We start from the raw sequence: 17,856 nt of genomic DNA, 5'->3' as shown, positions 1-17,856 counted from the left end.
CAACTACTGAAGTCATTGTTGGAGCATAGGGTTGTTTGTTGGCTGTCAGATTCAGTACTTAGCAAAGCTGAGCTGCCTAGATTTCATTCCCCTAAAAAATATTCTTCAGTCTGCAAGAAAAAACAAAACAAAACCAAAAAGCAAACCCCAACCAGCTTGAAAAGATGTAATTTCTGCAGACCAGGCAATTATACAAAAATTTTCTTTTTAAACATTCCCTTCAGGCATAACTAGGGAATTAACAACTGAAGTGGAAGAAATGGATGATATGTATTTGAGCAGTACAAGGAACAGAGACTGCTAAAAGCAGTATTAGAATTTATACCTCAGGGAAAGAAGTGAGGTTTTAGAAACATCAGACACTGTCAGGAGACGTTCAGATGTCATCTCCATCTTCAAAATATTGTACCTATCTCAAGGAAAAAAAGATCACTACTGTATAATGCTCCAAGTCTTCTTTGACAGGTACATCACCTGTCAAAGATGATGTATTTTTCATCAAGAGCTCCACACAAGACTTTTAATTAGCCCTTCTGCAGCACAAAAAGCGAGCAATGCAGTGATCTCACACTCGCTAAACTGGCAATCTGCAAGGCAGGAACTCAGAGTTTCAATTTTGCACTGCACAGCTCTTTACAAGTTTTGCCTTACTCATTTGAGGAGATAACAAGGTGTGTAACAATGCTGGTCTACAGCCAACTTATTTCATTGAGACCTAGCCATATACTGAAGTTGACAGTGTACTTTCTTGCTGAGATGGTTTCTAAGCAGATAATGAAGGTCAATCACAGAGTCAATATTCCAGCTAAATCAAGAGTCAAAGATTTACGAGAAAAGAAGACCAGCAGAAGTCACTGAGAATCTCTGTCTCTCTTCACCCTTTACCTGCCATTTCAGAAATAGTAACTGATCTCATTAAAATGAGTGTTATTACAAAGAAAAAACCCGCAACATTCATCCAGACAAGTATTCCTGCTGCTCTGAGCAAAACCAGCCAAAAACCTCTTTGGTACATTCCTACTAAGAGCTTAAAATTTTAGTGACTGTACATGGGGCAAAAGAATACCCTTCATTATCTTAACTGCCACTGCAGGAGGAGAATGCCACGCCATAACACACTACTATTGTGCTACAGCAATAATATCCTGCCACAGGCACAGGGCTCTATCCCAAACCAACCTCACTAAACCAGTGGGAGGCAAAAGACAGGAGAGCTTACAGAAAACATGAGAAGTTAAAAGAAAACAGGAGAACTTAGACTGCAAGTGTATGGCAGATTTGAGTTAAGCAATTTTAACAGCTTTGCTTGTTAAAGAAATGATGAGGAAAAAAGACCCGTTTCAGTTCAAGCAGCTCCTGAGAAAAACACTGTTAAATGTCAGTTTCTGTAACATAAACACCCCAGTCTCTCCTCAGCCCTGTCACTGGCACGCTCTTTTACAGCTGTTTGATGTGAGCTTTGATGTGGCTTTGAGCACAAATCTGTAATTTAAATGTTCTCATTTCTAGCAAGATTCTTTACTGGTCGGCCACCATTCCCACAGATATTAAAAAAACAGCTATACAAAACATTCCTATTAAAAAATCCAGCTCCTTAAAGATTAAACGTTTGAAAACATAGTATTTTATTTGGAGTAAAATACAAGATACACATGAACAGGGACAGATGAACAAGTAGAATGCACTATCAGGTGACTGACAAACAAACGCAAGGCAGAGAATGACAAGTAGAAGAGTCAAGAGAAGTAAGCTGTTTTCTGGTGAGGTTACATTAAGAAAGGAGATGAAAACACTTAAAATAACTTATTTCCCAAAAAAGTTGCTTCATTAACTTTCCTATGCGTATTTAGATTATCATCTCAATATTAAGAATACTGGCAAAATCAGAATCTGTCTTCTGATGTTCAAATTTGCTTTAAATGAATTCAAGTGAAAAAGCACAACTTTATTTGAAAGGGTCCAGCACTTTGGCTATAAAGCATATTTATCTCACTGTCTAATGAACACCCTCTAGAAAAATGCTACTGACCACACTTGCTGAGCTATGACATGCCCAATGTGAAGTAATATTATAGAATCAAAGTGTTTCTTTTTGTTCCTCCTACTCTTTACTTTTGCTGATGCAATTTTTACATATAATGCTACTTCTTAACTATATTAACTACACAAAAGTAACAACTGGAGTTTCCACCTTGAAGACATCAAAAACTCTAATACATGTATTTTTGGTCTTTTTTTTCCCTTTTCTTAACAAAAATAAACTCCTTTGTTTGTAGGGAATGTTCTCAGTTCTTCAACAAGGTCCTGTTTGCTATTTCTCAATGAATGTCAATGGCTAACCATTAAAAATGGGACTGCAGAAACTAGTATCTATAAATTTTAGGTTTACAAGGAAGTAGAGTTTCAGTGTGAAATTAATATTAATAGTTATTTTGAACACTAGAAGCAAAGAATACATAATTCAAAACAAAAATTACTGAAAAATAATACCAGTCTACATTTTCTTTCCATGACAACTTCTGATAGATCAGATGCTTTTTGGTATTTCAGTCCTCTGACTCATATCTGAGGATTAAAAAAGAATAAATAGAAAAATCATTAAAACAGACTTGAAAACACCCCAAAGACATTTTGTCTCTAAAGAAAATATGAAACCCAAGCAATAAATCACACCCAAGATTGATACATTTCTGTCAAGGTTTACTGTATGACTTAAGCTACAGACACATGCATTTACTTTTTAGACTATTTTCTCCTTTTAAAACTGGCCAGTTTACCCAACAGGAAAATGAAGGAATGACCTACCCGCAAATCCAAACAATTGCCAAAACATCTGGAACATCTCCCATCTGTATCTCTGTGTGTAGCACCTGAGGCCTTATCTGCCACACCCACCAATATCCTCCATCCTCTCCATACTAAAGTCTCTCATTACTTGCTACATGACAGCTGCTGTTGCACACACCAGCCCTAACAACACTGAACATCCATTCAAAGGATGCTTGTCAAAACTCAGGGAACAGCCTATTAGAACTTCTTTTTAAGGAAAATGTATAAACTGTTTTAGAGACAAAATGGGAGCAGAACGTGGATCCAGAACAAGGATCTTGTTGGGACAGACAGGCACTTACTTGGAAAGTCTTCTACGCAGATCCTTTATCTGCTCATTCTTCTTGGTGAGAATCTCTTTCATGTTGCGATAGGCAGCTGTTTGCTGAAATTTCTTCTCCAGTTCCTACACAAAAACAACATCAACGTATTATTTACATATTATGAAGACTAGACCAAAATATTAAAAAAAAAACCTACTTGCTTTTCCTCCTCAAATTTGGTTGGCAGTACTAGTTTCCATAACTTACTCAAATTTAGATGAAGTCAGCTGGTAGATTCAAATCAGATTACTGGGACAGACATAGAAACACTAACTTCATTTTATAACAAAATCAGGCCAAAAGTCTTCAGAAGACTGAGAATATGCTTTTCATTTAAAAATTTCTATCCAGACAAATGGTCAATTCTTTAATATTCATCTAGTTATGACCATGCAGTTAATTGTGGGCTTGCTATTTTATGTATAATGTGCTTTTCCACTGAAATAACAAAAATATAAGGGCAAAAGTGTGGCCTGGTAAACTCTGCATCCTGTAGCATATGCTTGTTAAATTACTAATCAATTAAAATGTGAGTAAGGAATTCATCTTTACAATACAATAAAATGCTAACCTTTTCAGCTGTGGATAGCTGATCCTGAACCTTCAGTAAGTTATGTTTTGTTGTCACCAAGTCCTCTTCTAAGAATTTTTGGTTTGCAGTAGTGTCATTCAAAGTCTTCTCAAACTGGGATTTCAAAGCTGCCACTTTATTCTCCAGTTCAGTGATATCCTGGTTTGCATTATTCTTCAATAGAAGAAATATTTAAAATATGTAAAATTCAAGGGAAGAAATATTTAAAATTTTAAGTGCAAAATTCCACACAAAGTAGGCACATCTTCATTTTTAATAATTGTGTTCATGTTACTCCTGTAAAACCTAAATGAGAAGTGCTTTAACTAAAAAAAAGTTACAGCAGGGACTAATTTACAACTTAAAAAATTGTTAATAAATGCCTTTTAAAGATGGCTGGAATGTCTTCTCTGCTAAGATGAGATTTCAAGTTCTTGTACTTCACTTCTTTAGGAATTAGTTAGAGCCAGAGGATGAATCATATAACAGAAAGTTATTTACCATACAGAAAATTACCATTTAAGAACTAAACGTCTATGTTACAATATATTTTTGAAACATTTACAAAGCTGTTAGTGTAGTACAGGTAGGAAAGGCTGAAAGTGTTTTGGCTCACATTCTCGGTCAGGTACCAACATTGCACCATTCTCAGATGTCTTACACAAAGAGGCTCCAAGTTGCTTGTGAAGCAACTTTCCTTTTTTCCTTACGAGAAGAAACAACTCAGACCTTTCTGAACATCAGCTCTGGGTCATAAAACACTATAATAATGTAACTGTTCTATGGATTTTCACTTAAATAAAACAAAACAAAAACCAAACACAAAACATTCTAAGGTTTTAAAGCTCAGTTTCAAACTCAAACATGTAATGACTCAGGATGAGGCTGAACCAGCAGCACCTTAAACACAACAAAATCTAAAACCTAAGAAAGCCCTGTTCCTTCTTCTATCTGGAACTTAAGACTTTAGAATAGGAAACCACTTGATAGTAGCACCGCTACAGAATAAAGGCTTATTTTGAATTCTGAGACAAGAGTCCAAGGCTGCAATGTTGAAAAGCACTACATACATTTTGTATGTTTTAGTTGTTATTTTCTAACCATGACAAAAGTTAGTTATGCAAAAATTCTAAATCTTCAAATTAACCTTATCCAACAGAGCAGTTACTCCCTCCCAGTTTCAGTTACTTTGATTCACACTTTGTGCGTGGAGCCATCTATTAACTATTAATTTAAAAAAACCCCATCAATTTGATGAGTTGGGACTTAAGAACCAATTGTGGTTTGGCAGTCATTTATTTGTTCAAAGAGTTTGAAATCCACTGCTTTATGAGCAACTGGGAGAAAGCAACAGATTAGAGAGAGCAAATTAGGACAGGAAAGCTGAAGATACTCAGCAGCCCTGACACTGAGGCCAATTCATGTTTAACCAGAAAAGCAGGATGAGATTTAGTTCCAATCTTTTAACACTACAAACAATATTATCCAGGATTTAATACACCCCTTTAGTATTTTAAACCGTTAATAATTTAACGTTTAACAAAACAGAGAAAGAAAATATTTGTCATGACTGATTGAGTTCCCTACTAAAAATAGTATTAAATACAATTTTGAAAGTTACTAAGTAAACTTTTAACATATTAAGAAAACCAAGTACATACCATAAACCAGGTAGAAAGCAAAATAAAAAGAAATCAGGATTAAAATATGAAAACTAAAATAGAAATGTTTTATTATCTTGAACCTTACTTCCAAATCTGTAAATACCGCAGGAATTTTAATGTCAATTACTCAAAATAATGGGATTAAAGTGCTCTAATTTTGTTGAAAGCCTGAATAGAAATGTTTTAAATTTAAGAAACAATTACACATGAACAAACTTTGGAAAATTCTAATTATTGACAAATAAAGGTAGAAAAAAAACTTAGAAAAATACTGAGGTGACCTGAACAGATTTATTTGTGTCAACTCACCATGTTGGAATCCTCATTTACAAAACAGATTAAGAACCTCAAGTAATAAAAATAAATGGTGAAACATTTTTAACAGCATGCTGATATAGGGAGAACTACAAAAAAATCAAACAAGCAGCACGTCTGGCTTGTTCATGTGAACATCAAGTGACAAATGTGTGAAAGAATTAGTGTTTAATTGTTGCCCTAAAAACCAGGTTAGGTATCATTCTTTCATTAGTAAGGATGAAGAAACAAACAGACATAGATTTGTGTCTGTTAATACAACTCTCAGCCCTGAGAATATGAATTCTGGAATACTTCCTGATTGTTCCTGAATACATGTCAAAACATCAACTAATGTTATGGATTACCTGTTGACTGACAGACCAGCAGGAACAGACAATGTCAGCAGGAACAACACTGACTCAAACTCTTGCATTTGCCAGAAAAGAAACACACCATACAGACCAACATTTTGGATGTATTGGCAACAGTTTCCCCCTCTGGGAGCAGAAGGATATAATTATATTTACCTTCTGATCTCCTTGGATCATCTGTAAATCCCTCAGTGACTTCTCCAGCTTGGACTTCTCATCTAGGGCAGCTGTAGCCTGCAATATATTGAAAATTTAAAACCTCAGAAACATTTTAACTTAAAACATAAGAATAATAACCATGGGATTCTTATTTAGGTATTTTTAAATACGTAAGCAGCATTAAGCATCCAAGCTTACAGGGAATTTACCTGTGTTTCTATGGTCCTGAGTCTGGTCTTCAATTTTTCATTTTCTTCCTGGAGATAAGCAACTGTCTTTGGGTTAAAGAACAAGAAAATGTTTGTGAACACTCTTGTGCCATTTTGGATTTTCCAAATATTTCAGGGAAGAAAATACACTTCATAACTTAGGAAAGCAAAAGAGATCCTAAAGGCTTATAAAATTGGCCTCCATAAGAAATCAATAATTCATTCAATTTTCATGATTTTTTGCCCCAGTGAGAAAGCAATTTAAGTTTCCAATTCTACTGTAACATAGAGGACCATTCACTTAGACACATACTTTACCACATTGAGACTGTTGAGATCAGCATCTTGTTAGTATCAAGATTAATTATTAAAAATTGCATGTTCAGAGATGCAAATCTCATTGCTGCTCATCATTCATATTTTCAATCATCAGGCAAGTAAGAATTTATCCACAGTTCTTTTTCAATAGAGACAAATACCAGGTTACTGCATATCCTGTTCTATGTAACAGGAAATAATCATGTTTTATCAGTCAGAGTAAAATCACCATATGAACTCTGAATGATTTTGGGAATAAAAAAAAAGACAACAGATGTACATATTCAACAAAAACTGTTATGATTTTGAAATTATTTTTGAAAGAGAATTACATTAATCTATAAGCAAAATACAAGTCTGAATTCTTGAATGCTTTAATTATCATAGTGAGTAACAACAATTTGATTCAGACATTGTACTCAACACATCATTTTGGGAACACAGGACAGAAGACAGAAAATAGATTATCTAATTATCTTGATTGCCCAAAACTTAAAAGGGTATTGTAAGAAGTGTGGCATTTTAGAAAAGTTCAGTTGAATGAAATGAGTACAATACCTAATAAAAGCTATTGATAATGTTAAGTACTAGAAAGTGTTTTGTAATTCTGAAAATGTTTAGCGAGTGAGAAATCAGATGTTTTCGAAACCAGTAAATTCCAAATTCTTTGAGTGCCTGTTTCTTCAGGAGGAATTTAACCAACTTATAACACAAAAAACTGGATGTAATAAGATTGACTTCAAGTGATACAGAAAATGTTCAATAACCTAATCATTTCAGCCAGCTACATATTTTAATTTACTTCTTTGTTGAAGCACCAGCTAGCTGCATGGAACTAGTTTACTATTTCACTCGATTAAATGGAAAAATAAATTACTACAGAGACCAAAATGTCTTTGCAAAAGAAGGGTTAATATTGCGATAGATGTTAGAGACCATAACTGCAGTAAATTTCTGATGCTTTGCAATATTTATTAATTTACTAGCATTTTACATTCTGGGGTATATTACCATGATGTCTGTATAGTGACAGACACATTATACAAATATTACTGTAAAGCTATTCAGGTCATTTGCATAAGCAGAATGATCATTGACCACAACTGCATGAACAGCCAAGTTCTTACCTTGTTTAGCAGCTCTGACCCACCTTCATTTAATGGAGCCAGTTTTGGTTTAATGGGATCTGCAGTGGACTAAAGAAATAATAAAGGTGAAAAAATTAAATTATACAGATTTCTAGGAGGAAGAAAAGTACTCCTTTAGTCTGTCAGTCAATAGACAGTTGACAGTCAATTCAGCTTTCTTTTGTAAAGCAAATGAACAACCTTTTATTTCAAGTTCATTTTTTACTGTTTCCTTGGCTCCTAAGTTATGGACTTCACTTTGAGCTTATGTTAAACAAAGATACTGCATAGAGACATAAAAGTATTGCAGACATGGTTCTACAGAAGACTAACAATCCTGCAGCAACCAAAAGACAAAGGAGTAAGGAGAAGATATTTGAGTGGTTGTATTTACAAAGCTCCAAATAATTTTCTCATTTAAAGTATTAAAAATAATATATATTAACTAAATATACCTTTACACTCCAAACCAAGTAAGGTGCAAACATATTCATGCAAGACAAGCTACACATCTGTACTGTGCAATCTTCTCAGCTCTTGGGTTCATGTTGGGGTAAGTGAACATCCCAGTCTTACCCCAAGTGCCAGGGGAAGAGAACCCAGGAGCAGATGCTTCAGCACATCCCTGATCTGGCTGACCTTGGGATGAGGTGTGTGAGGCATGCTCCAGAAATGCAGAATCTGCACTCTGGAAATAGCCAAGGCAATTCAGAGTGAGCCTTGGTGCTGAAATGCAAAATGCGAATTTTAGACAGTTTCAAAGACTGTTTTGAAAAAAAAAAGGATGGGGTTTTGGTTTTCTCTTACACACAAAGAGTGAATACTAAGCATTTTTAACATCTGTCGTGACTCCACATGACATTTGATTATGATTTGATTAAAATAAAATTCTACCTTTTTGTTTGAAGATGTATATTCTGATTTTTCAAACTCAGCAACCTGGTCCAATAATTCTCTTGGAAAAAAAAAAAAAAAGACACATTTATTTACCAAAGAAATATAAAAGAAGGCATTTATTTACTAAGACCTATGCTATGAAACACATTTCACCAAGCTGGTGCTATGCCTTTTACTGCATGTAAAATTCTTGTTAGAAGTACAGGGTGAAGTCCTACACAAATACCATAAATGCAACAGATCATGTCATGCAACGGTACGATACATGCATTAGAATAGACTTAGCATCCTTAATTGAAATATAATCCAACCAGACAACAAAAGCTTTTTAATTGAGTTCAATCACCTGCTCTTAACTGATTAATTCAAGAAAGAATATTACCAATAAAACATCTTGCTGCCAAGTTTGAAATCATTTTGTATCTTGCTATTTTATAGATGGAAGCATTGAAGCTAACCTATCACTGATAAAATAGTAAAAGAATAAGTTTCTATTCGTTATGGTTAGGAAAAGAATGCAAGTAGTCAACACTTCAAAGTTTTCCTATTGTTGCAAGTATAGTCCAATAGATGTTACCGATTCTCCAAGTCAGAGACATCTGTCTGTAACTTGAGGTACCATTTCTCAGCCTGGGAAAAGAGCTGCTGCAGAAGTAAAACGTTGGTGTAAGTTGTGTTTATGAGCTCTGACTCCACTTCACTGTGTACGACACTCTGCAGTCCATCCAGCATGTCTATCACCTCGTCAACTGTGAAGGTCTCTTCAACAAGTCTAAACAGAGCGGTCAAAATGAGTCAGGTACGATAAAGGTTACAATTCTGCGTTGTTATGAGATCCTATTACAAAGGTACCACTCATATGATGCAATATCTTTTAAAAACCTCCACTGTCAGTAGTTATTAGATGACCACAGCACTACTAATTGGTTATTGTATTTGAATTTTCTCTTTAAATAATTAAAATCACAAATATTAATTCAGCTACAGCCTTGCATCCAGTTTAGACATCAGAAGCAAGATATAAAGCAATGTCATACTGTCAATATCTACGTTAATTCCTAAGAATTTGAACAACTTGGGTTTAAAAGCATTTCACTTGTAACTTCCGGAAAATACAAGAACATACAAACCTAAATGAAGAAAAGTCACCCCATAAAGTATTCAAACCTGCCACTGCTGCTAGTGTATTTTGCTTTATTCTTGCTCATAACCACCCCACACAGTACCTGCTGTCCTTGAGGTCCTGAAAACAAGAGTCCACTGTTTTGAGACACATGCTGCGCTTGAAACGGGCAAAGCGCATGTAGCTGACCACTTCGTTCTGGTGGTGCTCATTAACGCCCAGCTCTGCCTGCGGAGGAGGACACAAGCACAAAAACAAATTTAAGTAAAAAGGAGCATAACTACTGTGAATACTTGCCTTCTGACTAGTTTCTGTGATTGTTTTCACAGGGTTAGCATGCTAACTAGCAGGGTAAAAAACAACCATATTTTCATAGGTCTAATCCCTACACACCTCTCATAAGTGGGTGAGAAAGTTCCAGAACCTGGAAGCAAGGGCTCAAGTAGCCTCAAAAAAGTCATACAAAATCAGAGACAGAGGCAATCAGAGGATCAGAACCAGAAGGACTGTACAGGAGACGAAGCTCTTGGACTTGTCCTGGTATTACATTACACATGCATAATGTAGCTGAATCATGTATCTTTCATATATGTACTAACAAAAAACCCAGATGAAAGTATGTTATGTTTGTTACTTTTTATGTAAACTCTTGAGACTTCTCACAGAATCATAGAATCACAGAATGTTTGTGTTGGAAGAGACCTTAAAGATTATCTAGTTCCAACCCCCCGCCATGGGTGGGGACACCTCCTATTAGACCAGGTTGTTCAGAGCCCCATCCAACCCGGCTTTGAACACTGCCAGGGATGGGGCATTCACAATTTCCCTAGGCAATGCATTCCAGTGCCTCATCAGCCTCACAATAAAGAACTTTTTCTGTATATCTAAACCTACTCTCTTTCAATTAGTGCCCATTACTCCTTGTCCTATCACTGCAGTTCCTGCTGAAGAGTCCCTCCCTGGCTTCCTTGTAGGTCTCCTCCAGAATACTGGAAGTTTGCTGTGAGGTCTCCACACAACCTTCTCTTCTCCAGGCTAAATAACCCCAACTTGTCTGTCTTTGTAGGGGGGGGTGCTCCAGTCCTCTTGTCAGCTTTATGGCCCTCCTGTGGACTTGCTCCAACACTTCCATGTCCTTCTTATGTTGGGAACACCAGAACTGTATGCATCACTCCAGATATGATCTCATGAGAGCAGAGGGGGGAATCACTTCCCTCGACCTGCTGGCCATGCTGTTTTTGATGAAGAAGGAGATCTTAATCTTAAGTGATAATGTGAATTTGTTTCTCAACAGCCTATTGCCCAGAAACAAATATTGCCAGGGCAAATGAAGAAGGAAGTAGTTTTAGATCTGGCTAAGTAGCCCTTTTATGTGTGCCTCTATTTCAAATGAACTATTGGCATGGGCACTCACATCAGAATAACCACTGCTCATGCAGGCAGCACGGGTGACAAGGAGGCACGACAGGGCATGAGTGGGAGTTTATCACCACAGTCCCTGGAGAGCTGATGCAAAGGCAGGTCCATCTCATTTACTCCGATGTATTTTGTTAGGATGGCTGATGTTGGGAAGGGACAGCAATGTAGTAACTCAGACAAAACAGTTCATCTGATCACCTTGTCCTTAGTAAACAACCCGTGCAGGGAAGCTTCAGTGACAATGCAATCCTGGGATACCTGGATGAACAATCAATACTCTGGAAACTAAATGCAGCCGAGGAAGCAGCACCAGCAGTAAATAAAACCAGCTCCCACAGTGTGGCTGCAAGCCCAATGTTACCCACAAAATCCCACTTATTGCAGATGAGGATCATATGGAAAGCTAAATTAATGTTCTCTTTGCTGTTGCTGGAGGGTTTTTTTAGTTGAAAAGCTTCTATTCATTACAGACAGACAGGAAATTAAACTAGTAAATAAACACACAAGCACTCGTGACCTCCGAGTCAGCCACGCTGATACGCAGATAAACCACCGGCCCACCGGATCCCGCAAAAATCCCAAACCCTGGGAGTCTCCGCAGGGATGGCAGGGTGCCCAGGTGGGCAGGTGGCAGCCGCAGCTGCCCCGAGCGGCACCCGCATGACGACAGGCCGCACCCCTGCCCCGCTTGCGGGCCGGCCGCCCGACGCGGAGCGCTCCGTGCCGGGATCCCGGGATGAAGGAGGAATGCCGGGCGGCGGCCCCCTCCCGCTACTCACCATGGCGGCCGCTCCGCCGGCGCTCGGATGGCGGCGGGCCCAGCGTTGCCATGGAGACCGAAGCCTCGCGAGCGCCCTCGCCGCGCTCCGATTGGCGGCGGCGCGCCCACGTGACCCGCGCGCCGTGGAAGCGGATAAAGGCGCTGTTTTCTTTATTTTACTTTACCTTTGGATTTCGTACGTGCTCAGGTGCAGTTTGGAAAACTCTACTGTGCAGCAATGAGCTGCTGAAGGGGTAGGGGCAGTTCGGCGCGATGGGCAATATCCCGCGTTTATTTACATCACCTAAGATTTTTTTCCAAAGGCTTTTTCACTAAACACGGATTTTTGCAAAGCATTAGCATGTCAGCAGGACAACACAGAATCATAGAACGGTTTGGGTTGACAGGGACCTTAAAGGTCATCTAGTTCCACTAGACCAGGTTACTCAAAGCCCCATCCAACCTGGCTTTGAGCACTCCCAGGAACTGGGCATCCACAACTTCTCTGGACAACCTGTTCCAGTGCCTCATCACCCTCACGGTGAAGAATATTTTCCTAATAACTAATCTAAACCTACTCTCAGTTTGAACTCGTTCTCCCTTGTCCTGTCACTACAAGCACTTGTAGGCTCCCTTCAGGTACTGGAAGGCCATAATTAGGGCACCTTAAAGCCTTCTCCAGGCTGAATAATCCCAATTATCTCAGCCTTTCCTCATTAGAGAGGTGCTCCATCTCCCTAATCATCTTGGTGGCCCTCCTCTGAACTCACCCCAACAGGTCCATGTCTTTCCCATGCTGGAGACTGCAGAGCTGGATGCAGTACTCCAGGTGGGGTAACTGTCACCAGAGTCTTTCACCTGGATCAGCCAAAAAGTTTATAAAATGTGGAAAAATAACTTTGCATCCATCACCTGAGTGTATGGAAGAAGTCTAACCATTTGTAGCTGGCCCAGTTGTCTTGTACCCTGATTGCACCTAAGGAGAGGATGAAAGTAATATTGACAGAGCTTGGGATTTTCCAGTGTAAGCAAAAGGCACACTGAAATTATGGATTTTGTTCATTAATTGTCCTCAAGGCCTGCAGAAGGAGACCAGATCTGTCACAGCAGAGGTGCAATATTAGTGAGCCACAGACAGAGGAAATGCCGATCATTGAATCTGTCCCATTATGAACAGGAAGAAGGGATGTAATGGCCTTCTCCCATGACACCAGTGGACACTTCAAAAGCTGGTGTCACCTTCCATACCTAGACAAGCAGTGAAAGCAGAGCACTGGAATGACACAGCAAAATGACTAACAGGCCAGGAAGCAGCAAGCTGGGAAAAGGCCATTTGGAACACACACAGGCAGGAGGGCTGCTGCACTTGGGCAGCTGTTTTCATCCAGGCACTTTCCGGAGCTGAGTAGCCCCAAGGGAAAACTGCCCTTCTTCCACAGTTTGAGAGGGAAAAATGGGATCCATTGCAATTTGCATTCCTCAACATTGTATTTGTCTTACTGACTACAGCCTGCAGTGCATTTTCATTAACTACTGGCCCTAAAAGCAGCAGTGACCAATTTAGGATTAACGGGCGATTTTGAGTAAGCAGCTGTATTAGTGGCAAATCTAACCTAATTTCTATTTACTTTAGACACAATCAGGAACAAGTGACAAAAATTCCATCAAAATCATCTGGATCAACTCTTGAGACAGATAAAGCCTGACTCCTTCCAAATCTGTTTCAGTAAACACAAGTCACATGTGCAGTCTACATTCAGCACAGGAGACTCAAGACATGTTTACAGGAGGCCCTGGAGCATGCCCTCAGGGAAGGGCATCCAGGTCTGTCCTCAGAACTGAAATCCATGTGGCAATCAAGGGAGTGCAGAAAGACAGACCATATGCACGGAAGGTTGTTCCTGAGCATAAGCAGTTCTACAGTAGTTGAAACTGGCCTAAAAGACCTGGCAAGAGCTATGCTATGCCTTGTTAGCTTGCACCTCTCTGTCCTCTGCTCCACCACATGGTACATGCTGGCAGCATCACTTCTTCAGATTCCTCAGCAAGGTGTGCAGAAAAAGGTGTTACCAACACACAGCAGGAAACACAAGTATTGCCATGAGCAATGTTGACTGACAATTTTTACGGGGATTTTGTACAGCCCATCTAAGGTACTCATGGCATCAGAAAAAGTGCTGGCATTTCGTTGGACCAAAACATGTTCAACCATGGGTTTCTCTCATTCCTTTTCTTCCACAGTTCCTAGTTATGGAGCTTGGAATGATTGTGCATAAATGGAATTATTGAGTGTTCAGCACCTGGAAGTGCTTACCTTGGCTGCTTCTGTACACTTGTTAGTGAAGGGACCCCAGTGAAATGAAGCACAAAAGAACAGAAGTGCATGTATTCAAGTACCAGCCACAAAGAGAGCAATCCCTGAATGGCCATGGTGTAACAAGAGAGAATAGCACAAAACACTGAACAGATGAACCTCCCTTTCACTGATGCCTTTGCCCCTACACTTCTGCCAATGCAGGGGCCAAGGGCAAATGAGATGCTGGGAAAAGATGAAGCCAACAACAGGTGCCAAAGAGCTGTCACACAGAATCAGACTAAAAAGCATTTTGTTTCCTTTCTAACTGTGGCAATAACCAGGAGTAAGAAAAGAACAGAATGAGATACATATGTATCCTGTACGATTTGAGCCTTCACTACCATTTATCTTCCCCACTGAGTGGACCGGCAACTTTCTGAATTGCCAGTCAAACCCAAACTGCAGTGGCTGATCATCATTCTGGAATATGTCTGCTTTCAATTTCTCTAGCCCACCTTCAAAGATATTTGTTGTCTGTCTTGACAACCACTGTGGGAATGTACCATATGCTCATTATTTCTTTTTGTTTAAGCCTTCAATCCGTTCCTGTCAGTGTTTTCTGGCTTTAGCTGTCTCCTGTACTTAGTGCTATGTCAGTCTTGAAAAGGAGAAAAGGAGATAAGAGACCGTCTATGTCACATCTGCAGTGTGCATTAGGTTGTGATAAGGATTTTTGTGCTTGCTGTTGCCAACCTCCAGAGCTTCCACAAAGGACACCAGGGCAAAAATGGTGTTCTGAGGAAAACAGCACAGAATTACAAACAAAATCACCTTTCATGGGTAATATTTGGAGGGGGGAGCATTGGGATCAGGGGCCTCAAAGAGCAGTGTCTACTTCACAAATAATTAGCAGCTGCACCTGGGTCCTCAAGCTTCTCTCTGCTCCCCTCACAACCCACTGAAACAGATCGCTGCTTTACCACTCACAATCAATATTTTCTAAGGAAACAATTCTGACCAGTTATCTTCCTCAAACATTTCTCATCTGACCTGAAGAAGCAGGAGTCAGAGGTCTGCAAATCCTTCCAGCCAAAGTGAGCAGGGACCCCGGGGCAGTGGAAGTGTCTACAGTGGTGAGGACAAGAGAGTAGTTGTGTGTGGAGAACAGTCAGTATAGTATTTCTGTCATCCAGATCTAAGCCTCTTTAAAGTTACAGGAGAAGATAGATTGCATTTGTATCTGCAAACCTCCCTAACAATCCAAGCTCCCCTTCTGTGCTTGCATGCTTGAGAGTCCTATCAATCCCATGAGAATGACACCATCATTCCCACAGGATCAAACGGAGTATTTTCCGTGGGGAAGCCTGTTTGCAACACTGCCTCCTACATCATGGTGCCCTAATGCAACTAAATGTACAATTCAAATTACATTTGGTCCTGTTGACTGAAAAAAACCCAGATTATTTTAACTTTCCTGGGGAATTACTGCATTCATTTTGGATAAGAACTTCAAAGAAAACCTACCGCAAACATGACATGAGATTGCCATCCAGAAGAAACTAGATACAAACTTCAGATCCATGCCAGGGTTGCATATATGCTTTTCTTCAACAGAAATCAAAGGACATTTATTTTTTATTCACGTGCCTGTCTCCACAAATTCAGAGCATTGTTCTTTAGGAAGCTGGGCTATACCTAACAAATAGAGGGGATGCTATCAATTACCATGGGCACTGCTTAGCTCTGGTGTTACTTCCAGACACAAACTATTGTACTGCCCAAGGAAAGGTTATCCATCTCTAGAAGTCTCACTGCACATAAGCTGAGAACTCTGCATTATCGCTATGACTTGAAGAATGACTAACAAATTACAATTACTATGGTAATGATCGTAGCTGGTGGTTCGTAAGCAAAGTCTCTGAGTAATAGAACTGTAGGGCTGAGTTTTTGTTGCTGTTTGCTAGCTATGCATGGAGAAAGAAAAGTCCCTTAGGAAAATCTTGAGACTTTTCAGAGAGCTGTTTCATAGCAGCTCTCACTTGCCTTTCTTTCTTGTAAATACACGCAGTGTGAACTGTGTAAACAACACAGATGATGTCAACTAGTTCATTTTCCTAGACCAGAATGATGTTGTCAGTTCAACATTTTTATTGCTTTAGCAGGAAAGAGAATTTCAAGCAGATAAAAAAAAATCTAATAATCTATTCAGAGAAGCCATAAGCCACCATTATCCAGTACTATCACTGAGATGCCTCTATAATGCATAATCCATAACAGTAAGAGTGATGCCAGACTGCACTTTCCTGAATGATTTGAGAATGAACCGTAAACACTCACAGGCATCTTTTGGGGGATATCTCATTACTGCAGGAGATAATGGCCAATATTGCATGCATTTTTCTTTTTAGAAATGATACTAAACTGTCAGTTACAGGCTAATACTAATAAGAAACCATTCCTTTGCCAGAAGGATTGCTCCTTGGAGCTTATCCTGTGTTCCCTGCAGTATACTTTTTCTATAACGGCACTTCTGTTGAATCTGAAAAACAGTATGTGATTACATGCTGTATTGTTATAATTTGAGCCCTTGGGTACTCTGTTAGTGATGAGATTTTCTTTAAGCGCTATTCTTTTACAGTTCTTTCAAAAAGATTATCTTCCTCCAATTTCCACAGAGAGTCTTAATTATTAAGAGTACAGCCTCTACCAAATGCTGTTGATTCAAGCAGTCAGACTTGAATCATAACAAAGGTTGAAGAGGGAGCATGGTGTGCGTGCAGTAAGATCCAGTTTTAAAATTTTTTTTCTCTCACACTAAATTTGCCTGTGCTCTTGGACAAGTCTTTGAACTGTCTTCTTTCTAGGGTATGCTAAGACGTATTTATAGAATCATAGAATAATTATCAAGGTTGAAAGAGATCTTTAAGATCATCCAGTCCAGGTGTCCATCCAGCACTGCCACTGTAACACCTAAACCACATCAGCCACAGCCAGAGGCCTCGTAAACACCCCAGGGATGGTGACTCCACCACCTCCCTGGGCAGCCTATTCCAATGCCAGACCACCCTAACAGTAAACTTTTTTCTAATCTGAATCTCCCCACTCTCATTTTAAGGCCATTTCCTCTTGTCCTCTCACTGCAGGCCCGGTAGAAGAGACCGGCCCCCACCTGGCCACAGCCTCCTTTCAGGTACTTGTAGAGAGCGATGAGGACCCCCTGAGCCTCCTCTTCTTGGAGGTTTAGCCCCTTGAGAAAAGAAGCCTTACCGTGATTTTTTCCTCTGTTTTAACCTTCAGCAACCAACCTGACTAAACTGTACTGAAACAACCCCCAGGCTTCTTTTTGGGCTGCCATTAACCTGTACGACCTGGACTCACCGATCGCGGAGGTCTTTCCCACCCCAGCTTATCCCGAGTTCCCCGACCCGCGCCGGGAGGGGCGGGAGGAAGGCGGTGCTGCGGTGCTGCCCGCCCTCCCGGGCCGGGCGGTGCG

At 39.6% G+C, this 17,856-nt stretch overlaps 1 protein-coding gene across 3 annotated transcripts; it reads right to left on the bottom strand.

The window, feature by feature from the left end:
* Positions 1-1,601: 1,601 nt before the first annotated feature.
* Positions 1,602-17,833, bottom strand: LZTFL1 (leucine zipper transcription factor like 1). 3 transcript variants are annotated; one of them, XM_032105608.1, is made up of 10 exons: positions 17,742-17,833; positions 9,992-10,116; positions 9,343-9,537; positions 8,763-8,823; positions 7,869-7,937; positions 6,424-6,489; positions 6,212-6,289; positions 3,724-3,882; positions 3,132-3,235; positions 1,602-2,565 (listed from the first exon to the last, which is right to left on the bottom strand). In XM_032105608.1, exons 2-10 carry the CDS (start codon positions 10,066-10,068, stop codon positions 2,547-2,549), a joined length of 828 nt encoding a protein of 275 aa, XP_031961499.1. In that variant the 5' UTR covers positions 10,069-10,116; positions 17,742-17,833; the 3' UTR covers positions 1,602-2,546. The 3 variants fall into 3 exon arrangements, with proteins under 3 accessions (XP_031961499.1, XP_031961488.1, XP_031961508.1); XM_032105597.1 differs by having other exon boundaries at positions 3,724-3,897; positions 17,742-17,831; XM_032105617.1 differs by lacking the exon at positions 17,742-17,833 and adding an exon at positions 12,087-12,185 and having other exon boundaries at positions 3,724-3,897.
* Positions 17,834-17,856: the final 23 nt, after the last annotated feature.

This window comes from Corvus moneduloides, chromosome 1 (genome assembly GCF_009650955.1).
Source record: "Corvus moneduloides isolate bCorMon1 chromosome 1, bCorMon1.pri, whole genome shotgun sequence".
Taxonomy (NCBI): domain Eukaryota; kingdom Metazoa; phylum Chordata; class Aves; order Passeriformes; family Corvidae; genus Corvus; species Corvus moneduloides.
The sequence above is the reverse complement of the archived record's forward strand: the minus strand, read 5'-3'. Positions and strand labels throughout refer to the sequence as shown.

What these genes read in the sequence shown, in the direction of transcription:
- LZTFL1 (XM_032105617.1), bottom strand. An exon ending in CAGGACCTCAAGGACAGCAG is followed by an intron (nt 9,538 to 9,991) that starts GTACTGTGTGGG and finishes CGCTCTGTTTAG; the next exon opens with ACTTGTTGAAGAGACCTTCA. An exon ending in TGATCCAAGGAGATCAGAAG is followed by an intron (nt 3,898 to 6,211) that starts GTAAATATAATT and finishes CTTCTATTGAAG; the next exon opens with AATAATGCAAACCAGGATAT.